This window comes from Hypanus sabinus, chromosome 2 (assembly GCF_030144855.1).
Source record: "Hypanus sabinus isolate sHypSab1 chromosome 2, sHypSab1.hap1, whole genome shotgun sequence".
NCBI lineage: Eukaryota > Metazoa > Chordata > Chondrichthyes > Myliobatiformes > Dasyatidae > Hypanus > Hypanus sabinus.
The window spans coordinates 119,785,140-119,811,641 of record NC_082707.1 but is presented as its reverse complement, the minus strand read 5'-3'; the positions used below and the strand labels follow the sequence as shown (position 1 = coordinate 119,811,641).

At 51.9% G+C, this 26,502-nt stretch overlaps 1 protein-coding gene across 9 annotated transcripts in view; it reads left to right on the top strand.

The window, feature by feature from the left end:
- tyro3 (TYRO3 protein tyrosine kinase) overlaps positions 1-26,502 on the top strand; it is a 118,733-nt gene that overhangs the window by 31,434 nt on the left and 60,797 nt on the right. For all 9 annotated transcript variants that reach the window (XM_059953531.1, XM_059953488.1, XM_059953474.1 and 6 more), the window contains 2 exons: positions 276-391; positions 24,397-24,592. In XM_059953531.1, coding sequence (XP_059809514.1) covers positions 276-391; positions 24,397-24,592 — 312 coding nt within the window. The remainder of the gene's footprint in view (positions 1-275; positions 392-24,396; positions 24,593-26,502) is intronic.

The following is a 26,502-nucleotide window of genomic DNA, read 5'->3' as shown; positions in this document are numbered from 1 at the left end:
TTTCTTTTGGGAAAGTTGAGATCACATGATGTTGACTGTTTCGGTCCCAGGACAGTTATGTTTACAGGATCTGACAGCACACACAATGGACACTCTTGTGTTCTTGTTTTCAGCTGTGGCCTGGATGTAAAATTTTGTTTAAAGCATTTGTCCGAGAAACATTTTGAACATTGCAAACAAAAGCTATATTTGTGGTGAGATTCCGCAGGGGGTGGGAGCGGGTGTGCAATGGATTCACTGTCAGTGAGCCAACTGTTGACCCACTTGTTCTTCAGTTTCTCCAGACAAGCCCAGCAAGCTGAGGATCGATAACCAGACCTCCAGCAGTGTCAGCATCTCCTGGGCTGTCACCTTCGACGGCTTCTCATCACTACACAACTGTACGGCTCAGGTAAGCAGAGTGATCAGTTCAGCCAGGCAGAGTCGTGTCGCAGTGCAAAGCTGCATCATCCCTTGCTGGTCTTTGCAGAGGCATGCATGAAAATGGAGCAAGATTCAGAAGGAAGAAAGCAGAAGCGAAATGGAAGATGCAAAATTAATGAGTATTTCAAAGTTGGCTTTAAAATCTTCAGCATGAAAAGCTTGCTTGCAGAGGCATCCCAGGCACAGCATCAGATAAGCAGAATTCACAAGAAAAGCATAAATTGAACCTGGTGGTGTGGTGCTTCTGAACTTTCAGCTCAATGATAGCTCTGAGAAGATGGCATGGCCTGTATAGTGAGGATCTTTGATGATAGATGATCCCTTCTGAGGGCTCTCCTCTTGTAGGTGGGGAGGGAGGTCCCAGTGGTGTATAGAGGGGGGAGCTTATTGAAACGTATAAAATGCTAAAGGGATTGGACAGGCTAGATGCAGGAAGATTGTATCCGATGTTGGGGGAGTCCAGAACGAGGGGTCACAGTTTAAGGATAAAGGGGAAGCCTTTTAGGACGGAGATGAGGAAAAACTTCTTCACACAGAGAGTGGTGAATCTGTGGAATTCTCTGCCACAGGAAACAGTTGAGGTCAGTTCATTGGCTATATTTAAGCTGGAGTTAGATATGGCCCTTGTGGCTAAAGGGATCGGGGGTATGGAGAGAAAGCAGGTACAGGGTTCTGAGTTGGATGATCGAAGGGCCGAATGGCCTACTCCTGCACCAATTTTCTATGTTTCTAACATGTTTCTGCCAATGCAATATCAGCTGGTGGTCATAGTAGGAGATTTCAATTATCCCAATAACTGGGATAGTCAGGGTAAAAGAGAGGGAAGGTACAGAATTCTATTTCAGGAGAACTCTTACTTGCCAGTTCAAAAAGGTGGGATGGGAATGAACGGGTATGGGGAGCAAGTCTGGTTAGTTAGTGTCGGGGAATCTTGTTTTGGTGTTTATAACTCAGTTATATTTAGCATAATTACAGAAAGAGCCAGGTGAAATGTTTAAGGGGAACTATTTCACTCAGTGCATGGTACGAGTGTGGACCGAGCTGCTGGCTGCAGCGGTAGGTACGGATTTGATTGCAATATTTAAGAGAAGTTTGACAATTACATGGATGGGGGTGTGTAAAATAATCAGTTCACTAAGATGTGAAGTGATTTAACAGAAGTGAACAGGAAACAGTTGCTTGCAGGTTTCGGGACAATAAGGGGGAATTGAGAAAAAGATTCAGAAGGTTCAGGGTAATCATGTTCCTGCAAAGAATAAGAGTTAAACTGCAAAATGTAGGATAAAATGAATCTTGTGTCAGATAACAAGTTTAACACCTAAAGTATAGGAAGCTTAAGGATCTTATTTGGAGTAACATTGGAAAATAGAGGCTGTGAAGTAACTCAGTCCTGATGAAGGATCATGACCCAAACCGTTGACTATCCATTTCCTTCCTTAGATGCTGCCTGACCTGCTGTGTCCCTCCAGCAAGTTTTGTGGGGCTATGAAATAACACTGGCACTTCCAATCAAAGAAACTCCAAAGAGGCTTTTTTGATTGTTTAGTTCAAGATTTAAGAGAGTTTAATGTCATTTCCAGGACCTGCGTGTAAAGGAAAACAAAATAATTGCTATTCTGCTTCTGATCCATCACAAACAAAGCCACAATAAGATAAAGAATACAATAATAAAAACCACAATAAATTTAAAAACATAATAGAACTTGTTTACATAGATTGGCGGTACGTCCATAAAGGGGGGTGAAGCGGGGCGAGTGACAGGAAGTGATAAAGTAGTGGCATGGTGGGTTTGTGGGTGGAGGTATTGATCAGCCTTACTGCTTGAATTTTGAGTTGAACAATATTGATGAGCCAGTGAAGAGTGAGGTTTGTTAGGGATCAATAAGATTCAATTTATATGGAGAGAGGATGTAATAAGGTTCCTAATGGTGACTTTGCACCTGCTGATGTGTTTAGCATGAAGGAGTGTGAAATATTGGATGGGTTACACAGAGTGAAAAAGCGCGTATTGAGTTAGCCCTGTTGAATGTGAGTACATTGGCAAGCATGGATGAGCTGTATCCCAGCCTGACGAATGAAGCCAGGAGGAAATGTGGAGACTCTAACTATTATTTTTGAATCCTCTGTGGGTATAGGATTGGTTCAAAGTTCAAAGCACATTTATTATCAAAGTGTGTATACTATATACAGCTTTGAGATCTGTCTGTTTACAGGCAGTAACCCAATTAGAGCCTCTTTTTTAAATAAAAAAACTGTCAAGTACCCAAGGCGCAGAGAGAAAAAAAAAACTATTGTGCAAACAATACAATTAACATTCAGGACTGAAGTTCACAAAAGTGAGTCCACGGCCACGAAGCCGGTCACCACTGCCGTTGATCCACAGCCTGTGTAGAGACAAGTAAACCTCATGGAGCATCGAACTGAACTGGCCCTGATACCCTGACCTTTTCAATCTGCCCTCGTCCAAACCTCATGCCATTCCTTGATCTCTGACCCAGGCCCTGCTGCTTTGTTATGTCCTCAGGCCTGGGCCCTACTGTCTTGATTTGGCCTGTACCTGAAGGCATTGGGGGCCTGCCAATGTTGTACCTTTCTTTAAAAGAGAGGACAGGATATATCAAATAATTGAAACCTAGTTTGTTCAGTGGTGGCAAGTTATGGAATCAATTTAGTGTTTTGATTTTATTAAGTCCATTGATAATTCTCCCTGGCAGAAAGACAGTAGGTATGGGATTTAGGACAGCTTGGTTGTGTGGATGCAGAATTGACTTGCCTACAGTAGAAGGCAGAGGGTGGTAGTAGATGGAGCGTATTCTGCTTGCAGGTTGGTGACCAGTGAAGTTCTACAGGGATCTGTTCTGGGACCGCCTGCTCCTGGTTTCTTTTATAAATTACTTAGATGAGGGAGTGAAAGGGTAAGTTAGTAAGTTTGAAGATGAGACCAAGGTTGGTGGAGTTGTGGGTACTGTGGAGGGTTGTTGTAGGTTGCTGTAGGACATTGTTGGAATGCAGAGCTAAGCTGAGAGCTGGCAAATTCAGTTAACCCAGAAAAGTGAGACAGTTTATTTTGGCAGGTCCAATTTGAAGGAACAATGCAGGGTTAATGGCAGGATTCTTGGCAGTGTGGAGGGATGTCCATGTCCATAGATCCCACAACTTTGTCGTGAAAGTTGATGGGGTGGTTAAGAAGACTTGTGTGTTGGCCTTCAGTAGTCAGGGAATTGGGTTCAGGAGCTGTGAGGTGATGTTGCAGCTCTTTAAAACTCTGGTTACAGCTTACCTGAAGCATTGTTTTCAGTTCTGGTCAGCTCATTTTAGGAAGGATGTAGATGCTTTAGAGAGGGCACAGAGGAGATTTACCAGGACACTGCCTGGATTAGAGAGCGTGGCTTATGAAGACAGGTTGAGTGAGCTAGGGGTTTTGAGTGAAGGAGGGTGAGAGGTGACTTGACAGAGATATACAAAGTGATGCAAGGCATAGTTTGAGTGGACCGCCAGAGCCTTGTTCCCAAGGCAGAAATGGCTAATACAAGGGCGCTTAACTTTCAGGTGATTGGAGGGAAGTGCAGGGGAGATGTCAGAGATAAGATCTTTACACAGTATGGTGGATGCATGGAACCCCCAGTCAGGGGTAGTGATAGAGGCAGATCTAGGAGGGAAGAGTTGCATTGATTTTAGAATAGGTTAAAAGGTTAGCACAAGATCGTGGGCTGAAGGGCCTGTGCTGTGCCGTAATGTTCTGTGTTCTTGGTCGAATAAGGAACAGCATAGGTTAATTGGATCAAGATGGTGATGATTATAAAAGTGAGCCAGTAGTTGTCTGTGCACAGATGCTGCATTTCTGCTCAATAAGGAAATTGATAAGAAATTCTTCTTTTATTAGCAGTGATTGCAAGAACTAGGACTGCTTACAGCTCTAGTTAGACCACGGCTTCAACGCTGCAAGATGTGACGGTGCTGGCAAACGTGCGGAGAGGATTTATGAGCATGTCCTCAGGACCTGAAGGCTATAGTAATGGGAAGAGCTTGGGCAGGCTGTGATTATTTCTTTAAAATGCATGAGGCTGAAGGGAGACTTTATTGAAGAGTGTAACACTGAGAGGCCCAGATAGGTTGGGAAATCTGTTTTCCATAGCACATGGATCAGGTCCCAGAGGATTTAAAGTAGTTGGTGGAATGCTTTGAAGGGGAACTGAGAGAAATACTATTTACCCATGGGGATGGGGGGGTTTCTGAATTCTGCTGACTGAAGGGGCAAGGGTCCCTTGTATTAGCCATTTCTGCCGTGGGAAAAAGGCTCTGGTGGTCCACTCAAACTATGCCTGAAGGATTGAGAACCTCATTATATTTTAATACAACCTGGGTTGTAAATAGGTGTCATATTTACAGAAGCTAATTCAATTAGTTTTGTTCACAAGGTGGAAGATGCATAGAATCGGCCGATGTGGTAACCACGTTGTAAGGAATGAAGTCAGAAACACTGATGAGAACAATTACTAAAAGTGGGGAGAGTGGAAACTACTTCTGCTGTTTGTAGGAACGAACATGTGTATATACGTTTGACTTCTGAATTTAACAATATAATGGAGCTCCTTCTTATCTGGGGATGTCCATAAATCATAAGTTTATAACTTAAGAACAGCCTTGAAATTCGGAATGGCCCACAAACTCATTAAGTTGACCTTGTTTTTCCCTTTTTTTTGTTGCATTATTTACTTTTGTAATTTTATGCTTTTGCACAGTACTGCTACCGTAAAACAACAAATTTCATGTCCTGTTAGTTAGCAATAATAAAATCTGACTATGAACCCGGTGCTGGAAGGATAGTCTGTTTTTGATAATGGGTGAATGGCCTTTTTCTTGACCATGACTTTTCTTTGATCTTGCATTCAGTCTGAGAGTTGACAGTGAATGGGGGAGGGGGTCAGGAGGGTCAGCAACAAAATTCAGGCCTAGCATTGCTGGCAGGTCTAGCTAAGGAAGAAAATATTTTATATTTGTGTGCAGGTTTTCACAACCTCATTCCCAAGTCCCTACTCAAGTCATTAAATTCCTTTGGAATATAATTACAATGGAACTATGGCCGATTGCACAAAGAGCAATGCATTGATGGTCAGATTTTTAGTGAAGTTATTTGAAGAATAATTACTGGCCAAGTTAATGCGGTGAACACCATCGCAAACAAAATGTGAAATGGGATTGTGAAATGTCCTGACGAAGGGTCTCAGCCCAAAACGTCGACAGTGTTTGTGCCTATAGATGCTGCCTGGCCTGCTCTGTTCCACCAGCATTTTGTGTGTGTTGTTGGACTGTTTGCATCCAACGCAAGGGAAGTTTATGCCTCCGTTTAACAAACTCGAGAGGTTTCTGAAGGAGACGATGGCTGAAGAGATTCCAAAGCAGCAACCAACTAAGTCTGAAGACAGCTAGCTTGTAACAACAGAACAGCAGGACTCTCAAAGTGCCTTCAGATCAAAGGATCTCATCCTTTTACCATTAACTGAGGCGTCCATGGACCCCAGGCTGGGAACCCCTGCTTTAGATGAAACTCTCAAGAGGAAGAGGTTTCTCAAGTTACACAAAACATGTAGTCTGGGAAAATACCTTTGTGTATCGTAAGGGTTATGCCAAAGGTATTCTGCGTATTTTGGAGGAGTGTACTCCTGTGGGTAGGCAGAGGTGGGTTCCTGGTGGTAGTGAGAAAACAACGGGGGAGAGTGACCCCAGAGACTAGCACGTCATGGCAGAGGTTTTGGAGACAGGACACAGTTAATGGCAGAATGGAGAGAGAAAACTGAAGGAAGAAGCTGATCTTCATCTTTCCATAAGCCACAACCATGCTTCATTCCAGCAGTGGGCACTCTGCGATGCTGACGGCAGGGTCACAGCTGTGGACGTGTCTCCCCTGGCCAGATGTGGGCACTCCTGCTGTGGTTCCAAGGAAAACGAACATGAAGAGGTTTCGTTTGGATGAATGTTGCACTCCACCTTGCTGAGACGCTCGCCCTCAGCACCTCACTGAAATGCCAGCAGAGATTTTATTGCTTATCAGTCTTGATTAATTTTGTACTCCTCATTTACCCGCACAAGCACATGCATCAGTCTTCGTTGCTTAGCAACTGCTGTAGTCATGATTTTACAGACAGGACTGTTCTGATGTGTGCAACACTCAGAGGGAGGTCTGTGAGTTGACATTAAGTCAGCCTTTGTACTTTAACCCTGGTTTATGGCCAGGTATTTCACGATCAGCAGACACGACCAAGGCATTTGATGATACCTAATGAGCATTTCCTAGTATGACCCTACTGGTGCACCCTGCTCTCGATGCGCCCAAGCTACTGAAGCTTCGGACTACGTGGTTGATGCTGTGCGTGAACAGTTGGTCGGAGGCGTGTGGCAGCCATTCGCTTTCTTCAGCCGGCAGCTCTGTGCCCCCAAAGCAGCGTACAGCACTTTTGACCATGAGCTTCGAGGTCTCTATCTGGCTGTCTGCCATTCTCATTTCCTTCTGGAGGGTTGCCATTTCACAGCGTTCATTGACCACAAACCCTTCGTGCAGGCAGTGGCCACTGGAGACAAACTGTTTTCGACTCCATACACGGCCTCTTGCATCCAGGCCGGAAGGCTTCACAGAAACTGGCCGCACTGGTTTGTGTCTGATTGTGTGGAGTGCCAGCGTCACGTTTCTCCAACCCCCCCCAAACCCCCATCCCCTGTGGTTTCACTAACTTCACCAGGGTAGGCTTCCACTAGGTGGTCAGAGCTTGTTCCCCGAGCATCGACAGCCTCGGACATTCATCAGCTCGGTCTGGCACCTCATCCAATATTTCCTCTGATCGCTGTCCACATCAGACCTCTGGGTTGTAAAGTCCCAGAACCTCGGTGTTGAGCGATGTCCTATGCGAGCAATTTCACTGCTCCTTCAAAGGCTCTTCCTAGGGCTTCCCTGACCGATGAGTGTTGGCATGATCATCTCCTGCAGGTCTTTTGGGGTTCAGCTGTTCCAAAAGTGGATGCAGTCATCCGTGGCCGTTACAAGTCCCTGGTGGTTTCTGATTCCTGATTCTACGACTGCCAGGTCGGCCTCACAACAGCATTCCACCCTCTCAGTAAATTCAATTCCTTTTCACGTACTCCTACATCCCATCACAGTGTGCAGCACTCTTGGGTTCCTGTTGGCCTGGTTTGTTTTCATCCGCCATGATGCACACCAACATCCCCTTAAGCCCCCATGGCCCTGGCCGTGAGTGTGTGAACGCACCTCTGAATGAGCCAGGGGCACCGGTGGTTGCTCCACCCACGGAACACAGGACCCGAGCTGTGTAGGGTAACATAACTGGGAGAAATGTACATGATTCACAGCCACCGACAATGAGTTGGGGTTTCACTTTAAGAGGCTGGTCTGACGTGATGATGTTGTTACGTAAGGATTTTTAGCGTGTTCTTGTGTCTAGGTTTGGAGTTCAATAAAATGAGTTACGGGCTTCGTTAAACATAAAACGGCCTCACTCACTTTTATTTGCAAAAACCTACGACGACTCTTTACAGAAGATGCTGGAATTGAACTCTGTACTCCAACACCCTGAGCTGTAGCGTTGTCATGCTGACCACTGTGGCTCTGTCCCTGCAGCACCACAGACGTGAGGTGCGCGTGGCAGGGCATTCAGACCATAATGGATTACAGGTCCACCCTGTGATGCTTCTCTCCCCGATAGGGCAAATATCTTCTGCGCTCAGTTTGATGCACGGAACGACGTGCTGGCGAGAAAGGCCCCCTTCCCCCAAGGAACAGTCACTGTGTCTGATGTGAAGAGGACTCTGTCCAGGGTCAGACTAAGTAAAGCTATGGGGCCCGATAATATACCTGGTTGGGTGCTGAGGAACTGTGCAGCCCATCTTCAACATCTCTCTAAAATAATCCACTGTTCCCACAGACCTCACCCACCATCATCCTGGTGCCCAAGAGAGCGACAATAACCTGTCTTACTGACTGCTGTCCAGTGGCACTGATCTCAATGATTAAATACTTTGAATGTCTGGTTATGGATCACACTAAATCGCATCTTCCTGCTACAATGGACCCTTTCCAGTTTGCTTATTGCTCAGACAGGTCTACCGATGATGCCAAAGCCTCTACATTCCACCCTGTCCTGTTCCGCCTAGAAGGTAGTGCCTCATCCACCAGGATGCTGTTCAGCAATTCTGCACAGTGATTAATACCGTCATTCCTCAGAAGCTGGTGGGTTATCTGTTCTCGCTGGCCCTCAACCTCTCTCTGTAACTGGGTCACACGGTCAGTCCGAGTTGGCAGTGATATGTGCAGCTCCATCGTGCTCGGCACTGGCGAGCCCCGGGCCTGCGTGCCCAGCCCGCTGCTGATGCCTGACCGCACTGCTAGATCCAGTTCAACCCAAGTCACCAAGCTCACTGATGACGCGGCAGTGGTGATGAGGCAGCATCCAGAGTGGAGGTAGAGCGGCTGTTAGTAGGGTGCAAGCACGACAACTTGAGTCTCGGCCTGAACAAGACCAATGAGATGATTGTGGACTTTAGGAAGGTGCAGGACAACCACTCCGCACTGCACATAAACGGCTCCTCCGAGGAGAGAGTTAGGAGCACCAAGTTCCTGGGAGTGCGCATTACCTGAACCTTTAACACCATCTCTTCGGCTAAAAAAGCACAGCAGTGTCTCCATTCCTGAGGAGATTGAGGCAAGTGAGGCTCTTTCCCCCTCATTTTAACCAGTTTTCACAGGATCACCACTGAGAGTTTCCTGACCATCTGAAACAGGAATTGCAAAGTTGCTGACCACAAGTCCCTGCAAAGAGTGCTGAGAGGATCACCAGGCTCTCTTTCTCACCCATTAGAGATATTTATCAGGAGTACTGCATACGCAGCAGTCCCTCCCATCTATCCAGCAGCCTCTCTGACCCCCCCCCCACCCCCCCATCAAGTAGGAGGTACCATCCCATTAGGACAGGAACCGTTGGGATGGGAACTGCTTCTTCCCCAGGCAGTGAGACTACTGAACTCCGTGCCACCACCCTACTCTCATCACATATGAAGCGGCAGTAATGTTATACCATTAATTTTTAAAATTTGTATTATGTGTTAGTTAATTTGTTGATTTGTTTGCAGTAATATACTTTCTGTGTGAGTTATATTATGTCTTGTGTTGTGCACCCTGGTCTGAAGGAATGTTCTCTCGATCGGTGGTATACGAGTGTATGGATGAATGTCAAAAAACTGAAATTGAACTTAAACCAGTACATTTTCACTTTCTCTGTGCTTGCCAGGTGTTGGTGTACTTATTCAATTCCCAGTGCCTCTCATTCTCCAATAAGTTCACTGACAGACAGAGGGACTTTACAGAACCTTGTCTACACTCGATATATGTACTGAGGGGTGGGTGGATAACCAAGCAACATCTGACCTCTGTTGGAAGTAATCGCCCTGTTCCCCAACCTCTTTTGATCAAATTCTCTTGAAAGTTTAACAATGGACGAGTTGACGACAAACTTTGGGGAGGTGATAAGGGGCATAAAGATTGAGGCAGGCGTCTAACTGGAAGAGACGTCAAGTGAGCCCAGTACCGGTGATAAACCCAGGGATTTCTCATTTGCATAAATCCGGACCGTCTGAAGAGTCTGGAAACTTACCTTAGTGTCTCCTTACGTCATGCTGTACTAGCCCCACAGTGCACGAAGGGTTAAGGAACAGGACAGAAAGACCCCTCCCTCTCACACTTGCTCACTTATTCCCAATCTCATTCTATACAAAGTAGCAACCACAAAGTCTCCAACGTATAATTGTCCGTAACTTCCGCCACCTCCAACGGGATCCCACTACCAAGCACAACTTTCCCTCCCCCCCTTTCTGCTTTCCGCAAGGATCGCTCCCTACGCAATTCCCTTGTCCACTTGTTCCCCCCATCCCTTTCCACCGATCTCCCTCCTGGCACTTATCCTTGTAAGCGGAACAAGAGCTACACCTGCCCTTACACTTCCTCCCTCACCACCATTCAGGGCCCCAGACAGTCCTTCCAGGTGAGGCGACACTTCACCTGTGAGTTGCCTGGTGTGGTATACTGCGTCCGGTGTTCCCGGTGTGGCCTTTTATATTTTGGTGAGACTCGACGCAGACTGGGAGACCGTTTCGCTGAACACCTACGCTCGGTCCGCCAGAGAAAGCAGGATCTCCCAGTGGCCACACATTTTAATTCCACGTCCCATTCCCATTCTGATATGTCTATCCATGGCCTCCTCTACTGTCAAAATGAATCCAAACTCAGGTTGGAGGAACAACACCTTATATACTGGCTGAGTAGCCTCCAACCTGATGGCATGAACATTGACTTCTCTAACTTCCGTTAATGCCCCTCCTCCCCTTCTTACCCCATCCCTGACATATTTAGTTGTTTGTTTTTTTTCTTTCTCTCTCTGCCCATCACTCTGCCTGTTCTCCATCTCCCTCTGGTGCTCCCCTCCCCCTTTCTCTCTCCCGAGGCTTCCCGTCCCATGATCCTTTCCCTTCTCCAGCTCTGTATCCCTTTTGCCAATCACCTTTCCAGCTCTTAGCTTCACCCCACCCCCTCCGGTCTTCTATCATTTCGCATTTTCCCCTACCCCTCTTACTTGCAATCACCCCCACCTTGTACAACCAGACCGACCTCCCAACTTCAAACCCAACACCGTGAGTGTGGACTCACCCCCACCTTGTACAACCAGACCGACCTCCCAACTTCAAACCCAACACCGTGAGTGCGGACTCACCCCCACCTTGTACAACCAGACCGACCTCCCAACTTCAAACCCAACACCGTGAGTGTGGACTCACCCCCACCTTGTACAACCAGACCGACCTCCCAACTTCAAACCCAACACAGCGAGTGCGGACTCAACCCCACCTTGTACACCCAGACCGACCTCCCAACTTCAAACCCAACACCGTGAGTGTGGACTCACCCCCACCTTGTACAACCAGACCGACCTCCCAACTTCAAACCCAACACAGCGAGTGCGGACTCAACCCCACCTTGTACACCCAGACTGACCTCCCAACTTCAAACCCAACACCGCGAGTGCGGACTCACTCCCACCTTGTACACCCAGACCGACCTCCCAACTTCAAACCCAACACCGCGAGTGCGGACTCACCTCCACCTTGTACACCCAGACCGACCTCCCAACTTCAAACCCAACACCGCGAGTGCGGACTCACCTCCACCTTGTACACCCAGACCGACCTCCCAACTTCAAACCCAACACCGCGAGTGCGGACTCACTCCCACCTTGTACACCCAGACCGACCTCCCAACTTCAAACCCAACACCGCGAGTGCGGACTCACCTCCACCTTGTACACCCAGACCGACCTCCCAACTTCAAACCCAACACCGCGAGTGCGGACTCACCTCCACCTTGTACACCCAGACCGACCTCCCAACTTCAAACCCAACACCGCGAGTGCGGACTCACCTCCACCTTGTACACCCAGACCGACCTCCCAACTTCAAACCCAACACCGCGAGTGCGGACTCACTCCCACCTTGTACACCCAGACCGACCTCCCAACTTCAAACCCAACACCGCGAGTGCGGACTCACCTCCACCTTGTACACCCAGACCGACCTCCCAACTTCAAACCCAACACCGCGAGTGCGGACTCACCTCCACCTTGTACACCCAAACCGACCTCCCAACTTAAAACCCAACACCGCCAGTGCGGACTCACCCCCACCTTGTACACCCAGACAGACCTCCCAACTTCAAACCCAACACCGCGAGTGCGGACTCACTCCCACCTTGTACACCCAGACCGACCTCCCAACTTAAAACCCAACACCACGAGTGCGGACTCACTCCCACCTTGTACAACCAGACAGACCTCCCAACTTCAAACTCAACACCGCCAGTGCGGACGCACCCTCACCTTGTACACCCAGACCTACCTCCCAACTTCAAACCCAACACCGCGAGTGCGGACTCACCCCCACCTTGTACACCCAGACCGACCTCCCAACTTCAAACCCAACACCGCGAGTGCGGACTCACCTCCACCTTGTACAACCAGACAGACCTCCCAACTTCAAACCCAACACCGCGAGTGCGGACTCACCCCCACCTTGTACACCCAGACCGACCTCCCAACTTAAAACCCAACACCGCGAGTGCGGACTCACCTCCACCTTGTACACCCAGACCGACCTCCCAACTTAAAACCCAACACCGTGAGTGTGGACTCACCTCCACCTTGTACAACCAGACCGACCTCCCAACTTAAAACTCAACACCGCGAGTGCGGACTCACCCCCACCTTCTACACCCAGACCGACCTCCCAACTTCAAACCCAACACCGTGAGTGCGGACTCACCCCCACCTTGTACACCCAGACCGACCTCCCAACTTCAAACCCAACACCGCGAGTGCGGACTCACCTCCACCTTGTACACCAAGACCGACCTCCCAACTTCAAACTCAACACCGCGAGTGCGGACTCACCTCCACCTTGTACACCCAGACCGACCTCCCAACTTAAAACCCAACACCGCGAGTGCGGACTCACCTCCACCTTGTACAACCAGACAGACCTCCCAACTTCAAACTCAACACCGCCAGTGCGGACTCACCCCCACCTTGTACACCCAGACCGACCTCCCAACTTAAAACCCAACACCGCGAGTGCGGACTCACTCCCACCTTGTACACCCAGACAGACCTCCCAACTTCAAACTCAACACCGCGAGTGCGGACTCACCTCCACCTTGTACACCCAGACCGACCTCCCAACTTAAAACCCAACACCGCGAGTGCGGACTCACCTCCACCTTGTACAACCAGACAGACCTCCCAACTTCAAACTCAACACCGCCAGTGCGGACTCACCCCCACCTTGTACACCCAGACCGACCTCCCAACTTAAAACCCAACACCGCGAGTGCGGACTCACTCCCACCTTGTACACCCAGACCGACCTCCCAACTTCAAACCCAACACCGCGAGTGCGGACTCACCTCCACCTTGTACACCCAGACCGACCTCCCAACTTCAAACCCAACACCGCGAGTGCGGACTCACCCCCACCTTGTACAACCAGACCGACCTCCCAACTTAAAACCCAACACCGTGAGTGCGGACTCACCTCCACCTTGTACACCCAAACAGACCTCCCAACTTCAAACCCAACACCGCGAGTGCGGACTCACTCCCACCTTGTACACCCAGACCGACCTCCCAACTTCAAACCCAACACCGTGAGTGCGGACTCACCCCCACCTTGTACACCCAGACCGACCTCCCAACTTAAAACCCAACACCGCGAGTGCGGACTCACCTCCACCTTGTACACCCAGACCGACCTCCCAACTGAAAACCCAACACCGCGAGTGCGGACTCACCTCCACCTTGTACACCCAGGCCGACCTCCCAACTCCAAACTCAACACCGCGAGTGCGGACTCACCCCCACCTTGTACACCCAGACAGACCTCCCAACTTCAAACCCAACACCGCGAGTGTGGACTCACCCCCACCTTGTACAACCAGACAGACCTCCCAACTTCAAACTCAACACCGCGAGTGCGGACTCAACCCCACCTTGTACACACAGACCGACCTCCCAACTTAAAACCCAACACCGCGAGTGCGGACTCACCCCCACCTTGTACACCCAGACCGACCTCCCAACTTCAAACCCAACACCGCGAGTGCGGACTCACTCCCACCTTGTACACCCAGACCGACCTCCCAACTTCAAACCCAACACCGCGAGTGCGGACTCACCTCCACCTTGTACACCCAGACCGACCTCCCAACTTAAAACCCAACACCACGAGTGCAGACTCACCTCCACCTTGTACAACCAGACCGACCTCCCAACTTAAAACCCAACACCGTGAGTGCGGACTCACCTCCACCTTGTACAACCAGACCGACCTCCCAACTTCAAACCCAACACCGCGAGTGCGGACTCACCCCCACCTTGTACAACCAGACCGACCTCCCAACTTAAAACTCAACACCGCGAGTGCGGACGCACCCCCACCTTGTACACCCAGACCGACCTCCCAACTTAAAACCCAACACCGCGAGTGCGGACTCACCTCCACCTTGTACAACCAGACCGACCTCCCAACTTAAAACCCAACACCACGAGTGCGGACTCACTCCCACCTTGTACAACCAGACAGACCTCCCAACTTCAAACTCAACACCGCCAGTGCGGACGCACCCCCACCTTGTACACCCAGACAGACCTCCCAACTTCAAACCCAACACCGCGAGTGCGGACTCACCTCCACCTTGTACACCCAGACCGACCTCCCAACTTCAAACCCAACACCGCGAGTGTGGACTCACCCCCACCTTGTACACCCAGGCCGACCTCCCAACTTCAAACCCAACACCGCGAGTGCGGACTCACCTCCACCTTGTACACCCAGACCGACCTCCCAACTTCAAACCCAGCACCGCGAGTGTGGACTCACCCCCACCTTGTACACCCAGACCGACCTCCCAACTTCAAACCCAACACCGCGAGTGCGGACTCACCTCCACCTTGTACACCCAGACCGACCTCCCAACTTCAAACCCAACACCGCGAGTGCGGACTCACCCCCACCTTGTACACCCAGACCGACCTCCCAACTTAAAACCCAACACCACGAGTGCAGACTCACCTCCACCTTGTACACCCAGACCGACCTCCCAACTTCAAATCCAACACCGTGAGTGTGGACTCACCCCCACCTTGTACACCCAGACCGACCTCCCAACTTCAAACCCAACACCGCGAGTGCGGACTCACCCCCACCTTGTACACCCAGACCGACCTCCCAACTTCAAACCCAACACCGCGAGTGCGGACTCACTCCCACCTTGTACAACCAGACAGACCTCCCAACTTCAAACTCAACACCGCCAGTGCGGACTCACCCCCACCTTGTACACCCAGACCGACCTCCCAACTTCAAACCCAACACCGCGAGTGCGGACTCACCTCCACCTTGTACAACCAGACAGACCTCCCAACTTCAAACTCAACACCGCCAGTGCGGACTCACCCCCACCTTGTACACCCAGACCGACCTCCCAACTTAAAACCCAACACCACGAGTGCGGACTCACTCCCACCTTGTACAACCAGACAGACCTCCCAACTTCAAACTCAACACCGCCAGTGCGGACTCACCCCCACCTTGTACACCCAGACCGACCTCCCAACTTCAAACCCAACACCGCGAGTGCGGACTCACCTCCACCTTGTACAACCAGACAGACCTCCCAACTTCAAACTCAACACCGCGAGTGCGGACTCACCTCCACCTTGTACAACCAGACCGACCTCCCAACTTAAAACCCAACACCACGAGTGTGGACTCACCCCCACCTTGTACACCCAGGCCGACCTCCCAACTTCAAACCCAACACCGCGAGTGCGGACTCACCTCCACCTTGTACAACCAGACCGACCTCCCAACTTCAAACCCAACACCGTGAGTGCGGACTCACCCCCACCTTGTACACCCAGACCGACCTCCCAACTTCAAACTCAACACCGCGAGTGCGGACTCACCTCCACCTTGTACACCCAGACCGACCTCCCAACTTAAAACCCAACACCGCGAGTGCGGACTCACCTCCACCTTGTACAACCAGACAGACCTCCCAACTTCAAACTCAACACCGCCAGTGCGGACTCACCCCCACCTTGTACAACCAGACCGACCTCCCAACTTAAAACCCAACACCGCGAGTGCGGACTCACTCCCACCTTGTACACCCAGACAGACCTCCCAACTTCAAACCCAACACCGCGAGTGCGGACTCACTCCCACCTTGTACACCCAGACCGACCTCCCAACTTAAAACCCAACACCGCGAGTGCGGACTCACCTCCACCTTGTACAACCAGACAGACCTCCCAACTTCAAACCCAACACAGCGAGTGCGGACTCACCTCCACCTTGTACACCCAGACCGACCTCCCAACTTCAAACCCAACACCGCGAGTGCGGACTCACCCCCACCTTGTACACCCAGACCGACCTTCCAACTTCAAACCCAACACCGCGAGTGTGGACTCACCCCCACCTTGTACACCCAGACCGACCTCCCAACTTCAAACCCAACACCGCGAGTGCGGACTCACCTCCACCTTGTACACCCAGACCGACCTCCCAACTTCAAACCCAACACCGCGAGTGCGGACTCACCCCCACCTTGTACACCCAGACCGACCTCCCAACTTCAAACCCAACACCGCGAGTGCGGACTCACCCCCACCTTGTACAACCAGACCGACCTCCCAACTTCAAACCCAACACCACGAGTGCAGACTCACCTCCACCTTGTACAACCAGACCGACCTCCCAACTTAAAACCCAACACCGTGAGTGTGGACTCATCCCCACCTTGTACACCCAAACCGACCTCCCAACTTCAAACTCAACACCGCCAGTGCAGACTCACCTCCACCTTGTACACCCAGACCGACCTCCCAACTTCAAACCCAACACCGCGAGTGCGGACTCACCCCCACCTTGTACACCCAGACCGACCTCCCAACTTCAAACCCAACACCGCGAGTGCGGACTCACCCCCACCTTGTACAACCAGACCGACCTCCCAACTTCAAACCCAACACCACGAGTGCAGACTCACCTCCACCTTGTACAACCAGACCGACCTCCCAACTTCAAACCCAACACCACGAGTGCAGACTCACCTCCACCTTGTACAACCAGACCGACCTCCCAACTTCAAACCCAACACCGCGAGTGCGGACTCAACCCCACCTTGTACAACCAGACAGACCTCCCAACTTCAAACTCAACACCGCCAGTGCAGACTCACCCCCACCTTGTACACCCAGACCGACCTCCCAATTTAAAACCCAACACCGCGAGTGCGGACTCACCTCCACCTTGTACACCCAGACCGACCTCCCAACTTAAAACCCAACACCGCGAGTGCGGACTCACCCCCACCTTGTACACCCAGACCGACCTCCCAATTTAAAACCCAACACCGCGAGTGCGGACTCACCTCCACCTTGTACACCCAGACAGACCTCCCAACTTCAAACCCAACACCGCGAGTGCGGACTCACTCCCACCTTGTACACCCAGACCGACCTCCCAATTTCAAACCCAACACCGCGAGTGCGGACTCACCTCCACCTTGTACACCCAGACCGACCTCCCAACTTCAAACCCAACACCGCGAGTGCGGACTCACCTCCACCTTGTACACCCAGACCGACCTCCCAACTTCAAACTCAACACCGCGAGTGCGGACTCACCCCCACCTTGTACACCCAAACCGACCTCCCAACTTCAAACCCAACACCGCGAGTGCGGACTCACCCCCACCTTGTACACCCAGACCGACCTCCCAACTTCAAACCCAACACCGCGAGTGTGGACTCACCCCCACCTTGTACAACCAGACAGACCTCCCAACTTCAAACCCAACACCGCGAGTGCGGACTCACCTCCACCTTGTACAACCAGACAGACCTCCCAACTTCAAACCCAACACCGCGAGTGCGGACTCACCCCCACCTTGTACAACCAGACAGACCTCCCAACTTCAAACCCAACACCGCGAGTGCGGACTCACCTCCACCTTGTACACCCAGACCGACCTCCCAACTTCAAACCCAACACCGCGAGTGCGGACTCACTCCCACCTTGTACACCCAGACCGACCTCCCAACTTAAAACCCAACACCGCGAGTGCGGACTCACCTCCACCTTGTACAACCAGACCGACCTCCCAACTTAAAACCCAACACCACGAGTGCGGACTCACTCCCACCTTGTACAACCAGACAGACCTCCCAACTTCAAACTCAACACCGCCAGTGCGGACGCACCCCCACCTTGTACACCCAGACAGACCTCCCAACTTCAAACCCAACACCGCGAGTGCGGACTCACCTCCACCTTGTACACCCAGACCGACCTCCCAACTTCAAACCCAACACCGCGAGTGTGGACTCACCCCCACCTTGTACACCCAGGCCGACCTCCCAACTTCAAACCCAACACCGCGAGTGCGGACTCACCTCCACCTTGTACACCCAGACCGACCTCCCAACTTCAAACCCAACACCGCGAGTGCGGACTCACCCCCACCTTGTACAACCAGACCGACCTCCCAACTTCAAACCCAACACCGCGAGTGCAGACTCACCTCCACCTTGTACAACCAGACCGACCTCCCAACTTAAAACCCAACACCGTGAGTGCGGACTCATCCCCACCTTGTACACCCAAACCGACCTCCCAACTTCAAACTCAACACCGCCAGTGCAGACTCACCTCCACCTTGTACACCCAGACCGACCTCCCAACTTCAAACCCAACACCGCGAGTGCGGACTCACCCCCACCTTGTACACCCAGACCGACCTCCCAACTTCAAACCCAACACCGCGAGTGCGGACTCACCCCCACCTTGTACAACCAGACCGACCTCCCAACTTCAAACCCAACACCACGAGTGCAGACTCACCTCCACCTTGTACAACCAGACCGACCTCCCAACTTCAAACCCAACACCACGAGTGCAGACTCACCTCCACCTTGTACAACCAGACCGACCTCCCAACTTCAAACCCAACACCGCGAGTGCGGACTCAACCCCACCTTGTACAACCAGACAGACCTCCCAACTTCAAACTCAACACCGCCAGTGCAGACTCACCCCCACCTTGTACACCCAGACCGACCTCCCAATTTAAAACCCAACACCGCGAGTGCGGACTCACCTCCACCTTGTACACCCAAACAGACCTCCCAACTTCAAACCCAACACCGCGAGTGCGGACTCACTCCCACCTTGTACACCCAGACCGACCTCCCAACTTAAAACCCAACACCGCGAGTGCGGACTCACCCCCACCTTGTACACCCAGACCGACCTCCCAATTTAAAACCCAACACCGCGAGTGCGGACTCACCTCCACCTTGTACACCCAGACAGACCTCCCAACTTCAAACCCAACACCGCGAGTGCGGACTCACTCCCACCTTGTACACCCAGACCGACCTCCCAATTTCAAACCCAACACCGCGAGTGCGGACTCACCTCCACCTTGTACACCCAGACCGACCTCCCAACTTCAAACCCAACACCGCGAGTGCGGACTCACCTCCACCTTGTACACCCAGACCGACCTCCCAACTTCAAACTCAACACCGCGAGTGCGGACTCACCCCCACCTTGTACACCCAAACCGACCTCCCAACTTCAAACCCAACACCGCGAGTGCGGACTCACCCCCACCTTGTACACCCAGACCGACCTCCCAACTTCAAACCCAACACCGCGAGTGTGGACTCACCCCCACCTTGTACAACCAGACAGACCTCCCAACTTCAAACCCAACACCGCGAGTGCGGACTCACCTCCACCTTGTACAACCAGACAGACCTCCCAACTTCAAACCCAACACCGCGAGTGCGGACTCACCCCCACCTTGTACAACCAGACAGACCTCCCAACTTCAAACCCAACACCGCGAGTGCGGACTCACCTCCACCTTGTACACCCAGACCGACCTCCCAACTGAAAACCCAACACCGCGAGTGCGGACTCACCTCCACCTTGTACACCCAGACCGACCTCCCAACTTCAAACCCAACACCGCGAGTGCGGACTCACTCCCACCTTGTACACCCAGACCGACCTCCCAACTTAAAACCCAACACCGCGAGTGCGGACTCACCTCCACCTTGTACAACCAGACCGACCTCCCAACTTAAAACCCAACACCACGAGTGCGGACTCACTCCCACCTTGTACAACCAGACAGACCTCCCAACTTCAAACTCAACACCGCCAGTGCGGACGCACCCCCACCTTGTACACCCAGACAGACCTCCCAACTTCAAACCCAACACCGCGAGTGCGGACTCACCTCCACCTTGTACACCCAGACCGACCTCCCAACTTCAAACCCAACACCGCGAGTGTGGACTCACCCCCACCTTGTACACCCAGGCCGACCTCCCAACTTCAAACCCAACACCGCGAGTGCGGACTCACCTCCACCTTGTACACCCAGACCGACCTCCCAACTTCAAACCCAGCACCGCGAGTGTGGACTCACCCCCACCTTGTACACCCAGACCGACCTCCCAACTTCAAACCCAACACCGCGAGTGCGGACTCACCTCCACCTTGTACACCCTGACCGACCTCCCAACTTCAAACCCAACACCGCGAGTGCGGACTCACCCCCACCTTGTACACCCAGACCGACCTCCCAACTTAAAACCCAACACCACGAGTGCAGACTCACCTCCACCTTGTACACCCAGACCGACCTCCCAACTTCAAATCCAACACCGTGAGTGTGGACTCACCCCCACCTTGTACACCCAGACCGACCTCCCAACTTCAAACCCAACACCGCGAGTGCGGACTCACCCCCACCTTGTACACCCAGACCGACCTCCCAACTTCAAACCCAACACCGCGAGTGCGGACTCACTCCCACCTTGTACAACCAGACAGACCTCCCAACTTCAAACTCAACACCGCCAGTGCGGACTCACCCCCACCTTGTACACCCAGACCGACCTCCCAACTTCAAACCCAACACCGCGAGTGCGGACTCACCTCCACCTTGTACAACCAGACAGACCTCCCAACTTCAAACTCAACACCGCGAGTGCGGACTCACCCCCACCTTGTACACCCAGACCGACCTCCCAACTTAAAACCCAACACCACGAGTGCGGACTCACTCCCACCTTGTACAACCAGACAGACCTCCCAACTTCAAACTCAACACCGCCAGTGCGGACTCACCCCCACCTTGTACACCCAGACCGACCTCCCAACTTCAAACCCAACACCGCGAGTGCGGACTCACCTCCACCTTGTACAACCAGACAGACCTCCCAACTTCAAACTCAACACCGCGAGTGCGGACTCACCTCCACCTTGTACAACCAGACCGACCTCCCAACTTAAAACCCAACACCACGAGTGTGGACTCACCCCCACCTTGTACACCCAGGCCGACCTCCCAACTTCAAACCCAACACCGCGAGTGCGGACTCACCTCCACCTTGTACAACCAGACCGACCTCCCAACTTCAAACCCAACACCGTGAGTGCGGACTCACCCCCACCTTGTACACCCAGACCGACCTCCCAACTTCAAACTCAACACCGCGAGTGCGGACTCACCTCCACCTTGTACACCCAGACCGACCTCCCAACTTAAAACCCAACACCGCGAGTGCGGACTCACCTCCACCTTGTACAACCAGACAGACCTCCCAACTTCAAACTCAACACCGCCAGTGCGGACTCACCCCCACCTTGTACAACCAGACCGACCTCCCAACTTAAAACCCAACACCGCGAGTGCGGACTCACTCCCACCTTGTACACCCAGACAGACCTCCCAACTTCAAACCCAACACCGCGAGTGCGGACTCACTCCCACCTTGTACACCCAGACCGACCTCCCAACTTAAAACCCAACACCGCGAGTGCGGACTCACCTCCACCTTGTACAACCAGACAGACCTCCCAACTTCAAACCCAACACAGCGAGTGCGGACTCACCTCCACCTTGTACACCCAGACCGACCTCCCAACTTCAAACCCAACACCGCGAGTGCGGACTCACCCCCACCTTGTACACCCAGACCGACCTTCCAACTTCAAACCCAACACCGCGAGTGTGGACTCACCCCCACCTTGTACACCCAGACCGACCTCCCAACTTCAAACCCAACACCGCGAGTGCGGACTCACCTCCACCTTGTACACCCAGACCGACCTCCCAACTTCAAACCCAACACCGCGAGTGCGGACTCACCCCCACCTTGTACACCCAGACCGACCTCCCAACTTCAAACCCAACACCGCGAGTGCGGACTCACCCCCACCTTGTACAACCAGACCGACCTCCCAACTTCAAACCCAACACCACGAGTGCAGACTCACCTCCACCTTGTACAACCAGACCGACCTCCCAACTTAAAACCCAACACCGTGAGTGCGGACTCATCCCCACCTTGTACACCCAAACCGACCTCCCAACTTCAAACTCAACACCGCGAGTGCGGACTCACCTCCACCTTGTACACCCAGACCGACCTCCCAACTTAAAACCCAACACCGCGAGTGCGGACTCACCCCCACCTTGTACACCCAGACCGACCTCCCAACTTCAAACCCAACACCGCGAGTGCGGACTCAACCCCACCTTGTACAACCAGACAGACCTCCCAACTTCAAACTCAACACCGCCAGTGCAGACTCACCCCCACCTTGTACACCCAGACCGACCTCCCAATTTAAAACCCAACACCGCGAGTGCGGACTCACCTCCACCTTGTACACCCAAACAGACCTCCCAACTTCAAACCCAACACCGCGAGTGCGGACTCACTCCCACCTTGTACACCCAGACCGACCTCCCAACTTAAAACCCAACACCGCGAGTGCGGACTCACCCCCACCTTGTACACCCAGACCGACCTCCCAATTTAAAACCCAACACCGCGAGTGCGGACTCACCTCCACCTTGTACACCCAGACAGACCTCCCAACTTCAAACCCAACACCGCGAGTGCGGACTCACTCCCACCTTGTACACCCAGACCGACCTCCCAATTTCAAACCCAACACCGCGAGTGCGGACTCACCTCCACCTTGTACACCCAGACCGACCTCCCAACTTCAAACCCAACACCGCGAGTGCGGACTCACCTCCACCTTGTACACCCAGACCGACCTCCCAACTTCAAACTCAACACCGCGAGTGCGGACTCACCCCCACCTTGTACACCCAGACCGACCTCCCAACTTCAAACCCAACACCGCGAGTGCGGACTCACCCCCACCTTGTACACCCAGACCGACCTCCCAACTTCAAACCCAACACCGCGAGTGTGGACTCACCCCCACCTTGTACAACCAGACAGACCTCCCAACTTCAAACCCAACACCGCGAGTGCGGACTCACCTCCACCTTGTACAACCAGACAGACCTCCCAACTTCAAACCCAACACCGCGAGTGCGGACTCACCCCCACCTTGTACAACCAGACAGACCTCCCAACTTCAAACCCAACACCGCGAGTGCGGACTCACCTCCACCTTGTACACCCAGACCGACCTCCCAACTTAAAACCCAACACCGCGAGTGCGGACTCACCTCCACCTTGTACACCCAGACCGACCTCCCAACTTCAAACCCAACACCGCGAGTGCGGACTCACTCCCACCTTGTACACCCAGACCGACCTCCCAACTCCAAACTCAACACAGCGAGTGCGGACTCACCCCCACCTTGTACACCCAGACCGACCTCCCAACTTCAAACCCAACACCGCGAGTGCGGACTCACCTCCACCTTGTACACCCAGACCGACCTCCCAACTTCAAACCCAACACCGCGAGTGCGGACTCACCCCCACCTTGTACAACCAGACCGACCTCCCAACTTCAAACCCAACACCGCGAGTGCGGACTCACCTCCACCTTGTACACCCAGACCGACCTCCCAACTTCAAACCCAACACCGCGAGTGTGGACTCACCCCCACCTTGTACACCCAGACCGACCTCCCAACTTCAAACCCAACACAGCGAGTGCAAACTCACTCCCACCTTGTACACCCAGACCGACCTCCCAACTTCAAACGCAGTGCCCTGAGTGAAGAAGACCAGCATGCCCAGAACCTTCTTCTCCACCTGTCTGCCGATGACTCCACTTTCCAGGGAACTGCATATCAGTTAGATATCAGGCTACGTGGAGTCTCCTGGATACATGTTAAAGGGATATTCCATGGTTTTGGAATGTAAGGCAGGAGTGAAAGGAATTTTGCTCTCAATACCTTTCTGTGCGGGTGTGAACCTAAATGTATAATATTGCTTGTCAGCGCAGGTTGATTGTGAATAATTCATTGTTTTTTGTCTCTCTCTATCTCTGTTCCTCCAGGTTTTTGATCCCAACAAGGTCAATGCTAGTTCAAACACTAACATATCCTTTGAGGTGACTTTTCCTGTGCCGCCATACAGCTGCACAATCGGAGACCTGAGTCCATTTGCGACCTGTGGCATTCGGATCTGCTGTAGCAACGAGGTTGGGCCTTCAGAGTTCAGCGAGTGGATGCAGTTTCGGACGTCTGAAGGAGGTGATGTGATCTCCTGTAGCAGGAGAAAATTAGAGTTTATCAGGGCACTCATTCTCTCCACTCTGTGCCTGTTAAAAGTTGCTTCATTTCCCTGGTAATTAGAGGCCTGAGTTTGAATTGTTGAGGAGTGTATGATCATGCACTTTGGTAGAAGAAATGAAAGGGTAGACTGTTTTCAAAATGGAGGGAAATACAAAAAACTCGGGTGCAGAGGGACCTGGAGCTTTTTGTGCGGGATTCCCCGTAGGTTAATTTGCAGGTTGAGTCCGTGGAGAGGAAGGCATTCATTTCAAGAGGACTAGAATATAAAAGGAAATATGTAATGTTGAAACTTTATAAAGCACTGGTAAAGGCCTCAGTTGGAGTATTGTGAGCAGTTTTGGGCCCCTTAGAAAGGATGTGCTGAAACTGGAGAGGGTTCAAAGGAGGTTCACGAAAATGATTCCAGGATTGAGTGGCTTGTCACATGAGAAGTGTTTGATGGTTCTGGGCCTGTGTTCACTGGAATTCAGGAGAATGAAAGGTAACCTAATTGAAACCTATTAAATGGTGAAAGGCCTTGATAAAGTGGATGTGAAAAGGATGTTTCCTGTGGTAGGTGAGTCTAAGACCAGAGTGCACAGATCAGTTTAGAGGGGTTTCCTTTTAGAATGGAGATGAAGGGGAATTTCTTTAGCCAGAGAGTGGTGAATCTGTGGAATTTGTTGCCACAGGCAGCCGTAGAGACCAAGTCTTTATGTATATTTAAAGTAGGTGTTGATAGATCCTGGAGCATGGAGAAAGTAGGAGATTGGGGCTGAGAGGAAAATTGGATCAGCCGTGATGAAACAGTGCAGTAGACTTGATGGGCCAGATGGCCTAATTCTGTTCCTATATCATATGATCTTATGGTACTGCAAGTGGAGACCTTAAATTTCAGGAATGAAACTATCTGGGATGAAAAGCTGCTCAGAGATTGTCTACCAAATCTGGGAATGGGATCCAGACAGTCAGTAATCTAGGAACAGCCAGCGATGGACCATATTTCTCAGCTATGTTCCCAGTCTTTCTGTGTAGTTTCAGCACCACAGGAGGTTAACTATGGGAAAGGCAAATAGTGTGAAGTCACAAGCGGCTGCAGGTGCTGGAACCCGGAGCGACAGACAGTCTGCTGGAGGAATCAGACCCTCGAGCAACATCCGTGTGAGATGCAGGCAGTTGACCGGAAAGACTGACATCTCCTTTCCTCCCGCTGGGCTCCAGCAGGCTGTTTGTTGTTCCATACTGTGTCCCATGTGACTCCGATGGTCATCTGATCATTGTCACGTGTAGTCAGATACAGTAACAGATCATTCCGTAGTACAAGTGGAAAAAAGTGACCACAGAATGCGTCTGATTCCCGAAATCATCCAGGGGAGTGACAGTTTAACACAAATTGATCAAACTTGTGAGATTGTCTCCCAAATCTGGGAATGGGATCCAGACAGTCAGTAAGTTAGGAACAGCCAGCGATGGAGCATATTTCTCAGCTATGTTCCCAGTCTTTCTGTGTAGTTTCAGCACCACAGGAGGTTAACTATGGGAAAGGCAAATAGTGTGAAGTCACAAGCGGCTGCAGGTGCTGGAACCCGGAGCGACAGACAGTCTGCTGGAGGAATCAGACCCTCGAGCAACATCCGTGTGAGATGCAGGCAGTTGACCGGAAAGACTGACATCTCCTTTCCTCCCGCTGGGCTCCAGCAGGCTGTTTGTTGTTCCATACTGTGTCCCATGTGACTCCGATGGTCATCTGATCATTGTCACGTGTAGTCAGATACAGTAACAGATCATTCCGTAGTACAAGTGGAAAAAAGTGACCACAGAATGCGTCTGATTCCCGAAATCATCCAGGGGAGTGACAGTTTAACACAAATTGATCAAACTTGTGAGAT